The 13,269-nt window shown below is 37.5% G+C and overlaps 1 protein-coding gene across 12 annotated transcripts in view; it reads right to left on the reverse strand.

Moving 5' to 3' along the window:
• Positions 1–13,269, reverse strand: part of Kmt2c (lysine methyltransferase 2C) — a 230,490-nt gene that overhangs the window by 165,626 nt on the left and 51,595 nt on the right. For all 12 annotated transcript variants that reach the window (XM_029534858.1, XM_029534865.1, XM_029534861.1 and 9 more), the window contains exon 2: positions 8,035–8,123. In XM_029534858.1, the coding sequence (XP_029390718.1) occupies positions 8,035–8,123 (89 nt within the window). The remainder of the gene's footprint in view (positions 1–8,034; positions 8,124–13,269) is intronic.

Here is a 13,269-nt window from a genome sequence, read left to right on the forward strand (position 1 = left end):
ACAATAAAGAAATCACAAAGGGAGACAGCCCTGGAGATAGAAAACCTAGGAAAGAGACCAGGAGTCATGGACGCAAGCATCACCAACACAATACAAGAGATAGAAGAGAGAATCTCAGGTGCAGAAGATACCATAGAAAAGAATGACACAACATCAAAGAAAATGCAAAAAGCCAAAAGCTCCTAGCCCAAAACATCCAGGAAATGCAGGCCACAATGAGAAGACCAAACATAAGGTATAGAAGAGGCGAGATTCCCAACTTAAAGGGCCAGTAAATATCTTCAACAAAATTATAGATGATAACTTCCCTAACCTAAAGAAAGAGATGCCCATGAACATACAAGAAGCCTACAAAACTCCCAATAGACTGGACCTGAAAATAAATTCCTCCCATCACATAATAATCAAAACACCAAATACACTAAACAAAAAAAGAATATTAAAAGCAGTAAGGGAAAAAGGTCAAGTAACATATGAAGCAGACATATCAGAATTATACCAGACTTTTCACCAGAGACTATGAAAGCTAGAAGATCCTGGGCAGATGTCATACAAACCCTAAGAGAACACAAATGTCAGCCTAGGCTACTATACTCTCGATTACCATAGATGGAAAACCAAGATATTCCATGACAAAACCAAATTTACACAATATCTTTCAATAAATCCAGCCCTACAAAGGCTAATAGATGGAAAACTCCAACACAAGGGTGAAAGCTACGCCCTAGAAAAAACAAAGTAATCTTTCAACAAACCCAAAAGAAGATAGGCACACAAACATAATTCCACCTCTAACAACAAAAATAACAGGAAGTAACAATCACTTTCCCTTAATATCTCTTAACATCAATGAACTTAATTCCCCCAAAACTGACATTGACTAACAGATTGGATAAGTAAACAGGACCCAGCATTTTACTGCATACCTCAGTGACAAAGATAAACACCACCTCAGAGTAAAGGCTAGAAAACAATTTCCAAGCAAATGGTCCCAAGAAACAAGCTGGAGTAGCCATTTTAATACCAAATAAAAATCAACTTTCAACCAAAAGTTATCAAAAAAGATAAGGAAAGACTCTTCATATCCATCAAAGGAAAAAATCTACCAAGATGAACTCTCAATTCTGAACATCAATGCTCCAAAATTCAAGGGCAACCACATTCATAAAAGAAACTTTACTAAATCTCAAAGCACACATTCCACCCCACACAGTAATAGTAGGAGACTTCAATGCCCTACTTTCAGCAATGGACCGATCATGGGAACAGAAACTAAACAGAGACACAGTGAAACTAACAGAAGTTATGAACCAAATGTATCTAACAGATATTTACAGAACATTTCATCGTAAAACAAAAGAATGTACCTTCTTCTCAGCACCTCAAGTTACCTTCTCCAAAATTGACCATATAATTGCTCACAAAACAGGCCTCAACAGATACAAGAAGATTGAAATAATCCCATGCACCCCATCAGATTACCACAAACAAAGGCTGGTCTTAAATACCAACAAAAACAATGGAAGACACACATACACATAGAAGTTGAACAATGCTCTACTCAATGATGACTTGGTCAAGGAAGAAATAAAGAAAGTAATTAAAGACATTTTAGAATTTAATGAAAATGAAGACACATCATACCAAAACTTAATGGACACAATGAAAGCAGTGGTAAGAGGAAAACCAATAGCTCTAAGTGCCTCCAAAAAGAAACTGAAGAGAGCTTACACTAGCAGCTTGAAAGCAAACCTGAAAGCTCTAGAGCAAAAAGAAATAAATACACCCAAGAGGAGTAAAGGGCAGAAAATAATCAAACTCGGGGCTGAAATCAACCAAGTAAAAACAAAAGAACTGTACAAAGAATCAACCAAACCAGGAGCTGGCTCTTTGAGAAAATCAACAAAATAGATAAACCCTTAGCCAGACTAACCAGAGGGCACGGAGAGAGTATCATATTTAATAAAATCGGAAATGAAAAGGGAGACATAACTATGAAATATATCTTAAAATAATTATTGTTTGTTCAATATTAACAGTTGAAAATATTAAAATCATGTTCAACTCTACCAAAAAAAAAAAAAAAAAAAAAAGACTGGAGAGATGGCTCAGCAGTTAAGAACACTCACTGCTCTAATCCCCAATACCACAGGGAAACTTATCTGTCACCTGTCATCTGTTTCAGGAGATCCAACACCCTCTTCTGACCTCTGAGGACAACAGGCTTATACAAGGTACACTTACATACATGGAGGCAAAATATTTATAAACATAAAATAAAAATAAATAAATCTTGAAAAAAATAGTTGTTATTATAGAAAACCATATGTCATGTTCCTGAAAAGGGGGGAGGGGTAGGAAAGGAAAGGAAGCCACATGGTAGGGCAGTGGTGGCGCATGCCTTTGATCCCAGCATTTGGGAGGCAGAGATGGATCTCTACGATTACAGGCCAACCTGATCTACAGAATTAATTCCAGGTCAGCAAGGCTACTCTGAGAAACATTTTCTTGAAAAAATGAGGCAGGGAAGGAGGGAACATGAGAGAAAGGGAAACAGGGAGAGAGGGAGGGGGCACACCAGCCTCATGCAGTTGCAGTACCCAATCCCATTCTCTGTAGTTCTAACACTTGGGAAGCTGACATCAAGGCTCACTTGACCCTAAGTGTTGCCTGGGCAATAAAGCAAAATCCTGCATTTCAAACAATAAATAAATACATCGATCAACAGAATTATAAATAGAATAACCATATAATCCAGCAAACCCATTATTGGGTATATATCCAAATTAAATGAAATTAATACATAGAAAAGGTATCTACTCTGGTATTTTAATAAGAATATGATCCACGAATAGCCAAAAAGAATCAGCCAATGAATAATGAACAGATGTACATATAAAATGGAATAGTATAGAATTAAGAATAAAAAATAAAGATCAATGATAAATGATTCAATGGTTAAGAGCAATGGTTGCTCTTGCAGAGACTTAGTTCCTAATACCTACACGGTGGGTTACAACCATTCCAATTCCAGTTCAAGAGAACCCAATACCTTCTTCTGGACTCCACAGGTACTGCACTGGTACCCAAACATACACACAGGCAGAGCATCTGTACATCCATAATAAAACCTCTTTTAAATAAAAACAAACTAGCCAGGCATGGCTGTGACTCTAGCTCTCAAGATGGGAAGACAACAGGATCACAAGTTTAAGGCCAACCTTAGCTATACAGTGATCTGAAACTAACTATAGAGCTAGACCCTGTGTCAGAAAAAAGTATTATTCAATCTCCAGAAATGTGTGTGGAAATGGATAATACTATGTGAACTAGTATATAAATCAAAAACAGAAAGACATATACTATATCTCATTTTAATGTGGAAGCTAACATTAATCTCAAAGAAATAGAATAGAATAGAATAGAATAGAATAGAATAGAACGCAATAGAAGTTACTAGCATCTGGGAAGGACATAAGGGAAGGAGGGAGGACTAATATGTATATGAGTAGATACAGATGCAAGAAAAGAATGATTTCTTCCAGGAATTATAAATATACACCTTTAATCACAGCACTCAAGAGACAGGAGCAGGTGGATCTCTTGAGTATGAAGCTACACATCAAGTTCCAGAACTATAGCTACATAGTAAGACACCTGTCTCAAACAAGCAAGCTAGCTAGCTATTTAAAGGTAGGCTTCAATGTGTAACAACTCACAACTGTAAGTGTGTATATATTGTGTCTTCTAATAGCTAATATATTTCTAAACAAGACAAAGACCAATGAAACAACACAGTTATTTCTCAAGTGAAACAATTTTGATATGCATTCCTATAACCTATAGTTTTTTTTCCTCCTTAATACTACTTTCCTTAGCTAAAAGAACCTGAAGTCCTCAGAGAGTAGCTAAATTTTTATCTAGGTGCAGGAAAGATTAAAGATGGACCTCAAAAATATTCTTTCCAAAGAACAATGCTCATTGTAGCTTTCTGAAGACACTGGAGTAAAGGCAGAGTGTGTGGACAGAGAAACAAGCAAGAGACCATACCTGGTACAACTGTGAAATTCCTTTTTCCCCTAAAATAACAAAAAATGGAAACTCAATTGAAGAATTAGAAGCTTGAGAAGAGAAGGTGGTGAATGAAATAATCATCCTCGATTTCTAGAGAAGAAATGTCTATGAGTAGATAAAATGAGGAAAGGAGTGGTCTTGACTCACTTGAGAACTGAGGTCATTTGAGATAAGCCAATCAGCAAGACTGTTGTCTACAGTCATGATCAGTTGGGAGATATAAAATGTGGATTTGGTGAAAGATTTGAAGGTATGTCAAGAAAATGACAATACCCATATGTAGTGGTGCATGTCTTTGACCCTAGGACTCGTGGCAGAGGCAGGCAGACCTCTTTTTTTAAGCCAGAATTGTGAACTCCAGGCTAGCCAGAGTTACATAAGACTTTAAAAAAGATTACAAAGACTTGGAGTTAGAAAGCAGCAAACCCATTCATAGGATCACTGGACTGTAGGTTTCAATATGTAAAAAACTGTGTGGCATAGGTTTTTAGAACAAAACGCAAGTGTGGTGGGGGAAAACAAGTCACTAACTGCCCCCAATAAATGGCACTATGACAAGGGTAATGTGTGAACTCTAGGAATGTGTTGCTGAGAGGAACTGGAGGAGTTTAAAAGATACCAGAAGTCAAAATTCAAGGTTTTGAACAGATCATAAAAAGGAAGCAGAAGCATGAGATTCTCTCTGAATTAGAGGCCAGCCTGGGCTACAAAGTGAGTTCCAGGACAGACAGGACTACACAGAGAAACACTGCTTTGAAAATGAAAACAAAAACAAGATTGTTTACAAGGGGAAAAACAGAATAATATAGAAATGATGCTAAATCTTCACCAAGTAAGAAAGAGAATACCGAAAAAGAATGCTGAGGGGTACATGTTTTAAAAGGAGACAGCCAGATGGCACTGTCTTAATTTAAAAAAAATTGAGGTTGAAAAACGTCACTTAAAACTTTAAGCTGGGCGTGGTGGCGCACGTCTTAAATCCCAGCACTTGGGAGGCAGAGGCAGGTGGATTTTTGAGTTTGAGGCCAGTGGTCTACAGGACAGCCAGGGCTATACAAAGAAACCCTGTCTCAGAAAAAAAAAAAAAACAAAAAACAAAAAAACAACAAAAAAAAAAACCTTTAAAAGGACCTGAACATGATGGCACACACCTTTCATCCCAGCTCTTGGGAGATCTCTGTGAGTTTCAGCCAAGCCTGGTCTACAGAGTGAGACTACCAAAACAGCCAGGGTTACACAGTGAGACCCTTTCTTTGGGGGTGAAGGCATGGATACCATGACTTTAAAAGGTCATGCTGCTGGGAGATGATCCAGCAGTTATCAGTATGTATTGCTCCTACAGAGGATCCCAGTTTGGATCCCCATGACTCATGTTGAGTAGCTCACAAATGCCTGTAACTCCAGCTCCTAGAAATCCAAAACCTCTTCTGGGTCCCATGTTCACTCCAGCACATACAGACTCACAGATAAAAAAAAAAAAAAATCTATAAAAAAATAATAATAAACTCTAAATAATGGAGGGAAGGAAAGAGGAAAGATATGAAGAGGAAAAGGAAGGTAGAGAGGATCATTTTTAAAAGATGAAAAGATTGTGACCTTCCAAGCTTCACTTTGTCACTCTAACTAATAAAACACAACAGAAAGGAAAATGGGAGCTACAGAGTATACGAAAGCTTTCCAAAAACTCTGCACTTACATAGTAAGAAATAAACATAAAGTGATTTCTAGAAAATATCTTAAAACGTAAAGCAAGTGTTTGATTATGAGAAACTGTTCTGTGGGTTAAGGAACTTGCTGCTAAGTCTGATCCCCACAGTTCATATAGAAGGAAAATACTTCCCAAGTTGTGTATACACACACACACACACACACACACACACACACACACACACACACATACACACACAATAATTTTTTCTACAAAAAAAAAAAAAATAAATAAAGTAGGGCTGGAGAGAAGGCTCAGTGGTTAAGAGCACTGACTGCTCTTTCAGGGAACCCAAGTTTGAAGCCAAAACAGCCACACCACAACAGACGTCTCCCTAGAGCTCCAGTACCAGGAAACCCACCAGCCTCTTCTGATTTCCTTGGCTACCCTGTGCACACATATAATTGTATATGCAGACAAAACATACATACACAAAAAAAAATTTTTTTAGAAAAGATGAAGTAACCTTTCAATTTTTTCTAAGGAACTTTATGAGATACATCAAGATAATACTCAGGCAGGAGGGATAGCTCAGCAATTAAGAGCACTGACTGCTCTTCCAGAGGTCCTGAGTTCAATTCCCAGCAACCATATGGTAGCTCACAACCATCTATAATAGCATCCGATACCCTCTACTGGTGTGTCTGAAGACAGGTACTCATGTAAATAAAATAAATAAATCTTAAAAAAAAAAAAAAAAAAAAGATAATACTCATCTTGGTGAACAACAAAGAGCAGAATGCTGTCCAGGTGCCACACACGTGGGATGCACAGCTGGCAGACTACCCCAGGCAGTTATCTTCTACTCAAGCCATGAAGCCAACAACTTATTAAATCATTAACTTGTTAAGATTTTGGAATGATTTTTGGTATTTTACTTATCTACTCTTGTGGGTACACAACGCATATGTGCATGTTTAAGATATCTGAAGGCTGAGTATACAGAAGCTTATGGATTAACCCAGGACTTCATAATACCATTCACTAACGAAGCATTTTCCTCTATATTCATATTAACAAAAGCTTTGAACAAATAATTAATGGTTCACAAGTCAGAAAATATACTAAGGACATGAAAAAGTTGTATTTGTTTCAATAAAAGACATTCATGTATACAAAATAATTCAAACTAAATAAGCACTCAAGGGGAAAACTGAGAAACCTTAGTTTTTCACTCTATCGGTACACATCTAATAATTTAAACAGATGGATGACTTTAAGAGTTTCATATACAGACAAATGCTAACACAGAAATTTCTTTTTTTTTTTTATTTTTTTTTTTTTTAAAGATTTATTTATTTATTATATGTAAGTACACTGTAGCTGTCTTCAGACACTCCAGAAGAGGGAGTCAGATCTTGTTAAGGATGGTTGTGAGCCACCACGTGGTTGCTGGGATTTGAACTCTGCACCTTTGGAAGAGCAGTCGGTGCTCTTACCCACTGAGCCATCTCACCAGCCCTAACACAGACATTTCTTTTTTTTTTTTTTATTATTATTATTTTCTTTATTTACATTTCAAATGCTATCCCAAAAGTTTCCTATACCCCTCCCCCCACCTCTGCTCCCCTACCCACCCACTCCCACTACTTTGCCCAGGCCTTGCCCTGTGCTGGGTCATATAAAGTTTACAAGACCAAGGGGCCTCTCTTCCCAGTGATGGCTGATTAGGCCATCTTCTGCTACATATGCAGCTAGAGACACGAGCTCAGGGGGTACTGGTTAGTCCATATTGTTGTTCCACCTACAGGGTTGCATCCCCCTTCAGCTCCTTGGGTACTTTCTCTAGCTCCTCCATTGGGGACCCTGTGTTCGCTCCAATAGCTGACTGTGAGCATCCACTTCGGTGTTTGCCAGGCACTGGCATAGCCTCACAAGAGTCCGCAATATCAGGGTCCCTTCAGCAGAATCTTGCTGGCATGAGCATTAGTATCTAGGTTTGGTGGCTGATGATGGGATGGACTCCCGAATGGGGTAGTCTCTGGATAGTCCATCCTTTCATCTTAGCTCTAAATTTTGTCTCTGTATCTATATCCTTTCATGAGTATTTTGTTCCTTATTCTAAGGAGGAATGAAGTATCCACCCAGTGGTCATCCTTCTTGGTTTTCTTCTGTTTTGCATAATGTATCTTGGGTATTCTAAGTTTCTGATCCGCTTATCATAACACAGACATTTCTATACAAATGCTATGTATAGTGTATAAATAAGTACAGATGATTATTTTGTCAAAATTCTCATCAAGATCCAATACCTGTCTCCACAATATTTTCTGTTTCCGTCGTCTCCAGTCCATCCATGCTGTCCTCGTCTTCCACTGTAGATTTTCCTCTACTTCGAGGCCTACAGCAAAAAATAATAATAATTATTATTATTATTATTAATTAATTAATTAAGCATATAAAATCAAATACTAAAATTTTTGCTTGGTTGTTTTGGAGCCTCCTCCTCCTCCTAACTACTGAGATGTGCACCATGGACTATCACACCCAGATAAATGTTGAATTTTAAGACTTAGATTTAAAAACCATATAAAGCATTCTTGGAAAATACAGCAAATAAAATTTGAGCTTTCTCTTGCATAATAGTACATTAAGTAATAAAAAAATATTTTCTTCCTTAAAGCCTGAATGTGAGGACAAACCCATGTTAATAAATATCTTAAGTTTGGAACTATTAATTCAGGATTTTGCTTCTTTAAAGTGACATTTTCCAAAACTTATTAGCTTTTATATTTCTAATAAGTTCTTTACAAAGTTCAGACTTTTAAAAGGTTGTAGTCTACATTTAGTAAAATTTAAAAGTGATACCTGAACATTCCATTTCCTAAAAGCTCATGTGACTAGGCCAGCAAAGATCATTCAATGGGTAAGGGTGCTTGCCTCCAACCCTGAGGACCCGAGTCAACTCCTGGGACCCACATGGTAAAAGGAGCAAACAAAGCCTGCAAGCTGTTCTCTGACTCCTACATGTGCACATGAAAACATAGAACCACAGAAATAAATCAAATGTAATTTAAAACATTGAGTAGATTTAAAAGAAAAACAAATAAAAGTGGCCAGACCTGGGAGTTCAAACCTTTATTTAACCCCAACCCTCAGTTGAATCTTTGAGTTTAAGGTCAGCCTAGTCCACACAGCAAGTTCTAGGGCTACATAATGTGACCCAAACCTCCTTAATTAATTAATTACTTAGTTAATTTTATCAGTATAATAACACAGAAGAGAAAAGATGACAGCAATCAATACAGCTTAGTAATAGAGAATTTATCTGACATAAACAAGGTCCCGGGTTTAATCACCAACAACAACAAAAAAAATCATCATTTAATTAATTAAGATCTGATAGAGCAGCTCAGTGGACATCTTATTCATCAACTGCAACAAATGACATGGGTTTTCTTCTGTTTTTAATTCAGAGCCAAAAACTAACACTTCATTTACACACACATACACACACACACACACACACACACATACACACACACAAAACTTGATTCCATCCAAGCACTCTTCTAAGTATATTTATTAGCCTTTGTTCATTGGTGGTTCTCAATGGTAGCGAGCAGAGTTGATTTCTCCCAGAAATTATCTGGCAATGTCTGAACATGTTGTTTGTGGTCACAATATGGAGTGCAGAAGATATGAGTTCCATTTTTCACTTTATTTTTATGATAAAATAGAAACTATAAAATATTTAAAGATATTTAGGGCCTGAGTTCAGTTCCCAGCACCCACATTAGGAATTACAAAATCACCAGTTAACTCTAGCCCAGACAATCTGATATACTCTTCTGGTTTCTGTGGGGATCCACAAAGAGTGGCATAAACACATAGACCCATACACACACATATGAATTTTCTTAATCACAAGAAATATAAAGTTCTATTGTTTAAAAAAAAAAATGCTAAAGGGGACTAGACACTCCATGAGTCTTAAGATTTGGTTCAAGAAATAACCTCCTGGTATTTTAAGCTAATAGCTTTAAGCAACATTTGATTGATCCTTCTGACCTCTTTATGTAGTACATTGCATTTTGCCTGTTCTTTGCATGGAACTATCTCACACAGCAACAATTCCATTGTATTCCCAGTACAATCACCTGAAACTTTCCACTACCTGGCTTCTCTTGCAGACTACCTATATCTGCCTCTCTCCTAAGCTATCTTACCAATTCTGCCTTTGATCTCGGTGGTCAAAATCCATAAAGGGTCAAGAAAAAAACGGCTCAGAGGTTAATAGTCACAGTCACCAAGCCAGATGACCCCAGTTGAGTTGCTCACATGATGGAAGTAGAGAACCACCTGATCTCTACACATGCATAGTAGTACATACCCATGTGGCAACACAAATACTCATTTCTAAAAATGAGTAAAATGCAAGAAAAATCCCTAAAGTTATCTACAGCACAGCAAGGAACTACCCAACTCCCAGGTTTAACACCTAAGGCCTTTTTAAACAAATGATAAGTTTGGCTTTCCATCTCCCCCCATCCCATGTACCTCTAGAAGATCCCTTCCCTGCTAGATGACTTATGAAACATAAAAATAACCATTTTAGATGGAACATATGAAAATATTTTCCTAAAATTATACAGCTCTACAATTTTCAAGATGAGTAAAAAGGTAATTTTCCCTTTGAAATTAAATCTGTAATGCCAAGTGTGGTCTGAATAAGAATGGCCTTAGTTATCAGAGAGTGAATTGCCTTGCAAGAATTATAAGGATTAGGAGATGCAGCCTTCTTGGAAGAGGTTCAAAAGCCCATGTAGGGCCCAGTCTCTCTCAGTCTCTCCACCTGAAGAATGTAGTTCTCAGCTACTGCTCTAGCAGCATGCATGCCACCACACTCCCTGTGTCATGACAATAATTGACTAACCCTCTGAAACCGTAAGCAAGCACCAGTTAAATGCTTTCTTTTATAAGTGTTGCCTTGGTCAGTGTCTCTTCACAGCAAAGTACACTGACTAAGATACCAGAGCTTCATGTCTCTGGCATTGAAGGCTTGTTTCACCATGCCAGACATTTATTCTTAGTAAGAACAGAAATTGCTATAATTATTCTTTAGTGATATTTGTCATTATTAAAAGTCATTAGAGAAGCTGGAGAAATTACTCAGCATTTAAGAAGAGCACTAGATAGATGCTCTTCCAGAGGGCCTAGGTTCAATTCCCAGTATCCACATGACAACTCACAACTCCCATTCCAGAGGACCCAATGCACTCACACAGACATACATGCAGGCAAAACAGCAATGCACATAAAGAAATAAATAAAAACAACTTTTTAAAAAGTCACTAAAATGTGTATAATCTTTGGCCCAGAAAGGCAAGATGAGAATTTATCATGAATAAATAATAAAGCACACAAAGTCATTAAATGAAGGATTTTCATTTGAGCATTGTATTTGTTTGAATGAGAAATGTCTCCTATAGACTTAAGCATTTGAAAAAGTCTCCAGGTGGTACTGTTTAGAAGCTTAGAAAGTAAAAAAAAAAAAAAAAACTTAGAAAATGCAGCCTTAAATGTAGCCTGACACAATATCAGGTTAGCTCTCAACTTCACCCTTGTGGCACACAATGAGCTCTTGACTTCCTGCTCCAGCTACCAAATTTCCCCATCATGATGAATTCTAAGCCTCTAGAATAGTGGATCTCAGCCTTCCTATGTTGTGACCCTTTAGTACAGTTCCTCATGTTTGGTAACCTCCAACCATAAAATTATTTATTTTGCTGCTGTTGTTATGAAACATAATATAAATATCTGATCTACAAACTCCAAAGAGGTTGCATACCACAGATTGAGAACCACCACTGCCCTAGAAGCATAACACCAAGTGAACCCTTTCTTCCATAAATTGTATTGGTCATGGTATTTTATCAGTGCAATAGGAAAGTAACTAATACAGTGTTAAGTTTCAAAAAATAGATATGAAAGACCTGCAAGATGGGTCAGCTGGTGAAGGTATCCATCACCAAGCCTGACAACTTCATTTTGATGTTTAGGAGGCACATGGTAGAAGATAATCACCTCCAGCAAGTTATCCTCTGACCGCCCATGTGAGTGTCATTGGCTCATTTGCCCTCCCTACATACACAGAAAAATTAACTGGAATGTAATTTTCAAAATGAGAGGGTTCCAGCAGAGATTTTTTTCCAGTCCACCAAGAAAAGACTATTCAGAAGAATTATTTAAGTGATGATATTCAGCATCTACTAAAATCATATACAAATACAGTTAATAACATATAAATCTTTTATGACTATCCTATGTGAAAAGAGAATCAACTTTTTCTGCATGTTTTCTACACACATACACTGTGTGCGGGTATGTGAATAAAACATACCGTGTGTGTGTGTGTGTGTGTGTGTGTGTGTGTGTGTGTGTGTGTGTGTGTAAAACATAACAAGTAAAACCCTAACATAACGGTCATGTTTTCCTTGGACTTGCAAAATGGATCAGTTGATTAAAGGTCTTTTGCACTAATATCAACAACCTGAGCTTGATCCCCAGGACCCACATATTAAAGAAAACCAATTCTAACTAACTGTCCTCTTACCTCCATGTGTGCCATAACAGGCATGTAGGCATGCACGCATGCGCTCACACACATGCACACACACACACAATCAAGAAGTAAAATTTATCTGTGCACTGTGCATCTATGGAAGTATTCTAGAGTGGGACAGTGAGGGGCACACAGGGTTAAATCATGGCACCTTTCAAAGGCTTACTGAGGAAAGAAAGTCCAGGGGCCTACGCCCCTCTTACTGCATCTGTCACTTCTGCCACCTGCTGGAATTAGACTCCAGCTTCTCTCTCTTCGTTCTCAGGCCTTTCTTTCAACCAGGACTGAATACCAGAGACTCTTCACAGCTTGGGATTAGGGACTTCTAGGTCTAAGTCATTCAGTTGTCTAGACCTAGAAAATGGTTCTTGACTCTCCGGTTATGCAGACTATCGCTGTTGTTATTAGACCAATCTAATATAATCTCTATTAATATGTATTATGTAAACAGTATACTGATTCCATTAATCCAAAGAAGAACCTATCTAAACCTATGAGCATTCTAAAATATCAAACTACCTCCTTAGAATCAAACATTGTCATTAGTTACATCGAGGACTCTCTCATGTCATTAGTTACAGTTACTAGACCAGAAACCCTAGAAAAAAATTGATGAGAGAAAATGATGGCAAGGATGAGAGACTTGGAGCTGTAGAGCAGAGGGGATTCTATGAAACATGCTAAGTATAGACTAAGGTGGAATGATAGTTTAAAAGTGTGTGTGTGTGTGTGTGTGTGTGTGTGTTCGTGTTTTAAGTGTATGTGAATTAGAGAAGATGCATGCTTAAACTTGATGTTTTCTTCTTACTAGAAACATAACTTTATTTAAGGTGGGAGGAAAAGTATTAAGGATATTGTGTAAGCTAGGTAAATGATCAGTAGAGAGCCACATCCCCAGTTCCTAGAAACAAATCAAATTTCT

This window comes from Mus pahari, chromosome 2 (genome assembly GCF_900095145.1).
Source record: "Mus pahari chromosome 2, PAHARI_EIJ_v1.1, whole genome shotgun sequence".
Lineage (NCBI taxonomy): Eukaryota > Metazoa > Chordata > Mammalia > Rodentia > Muridae > Mus > Mus pahari.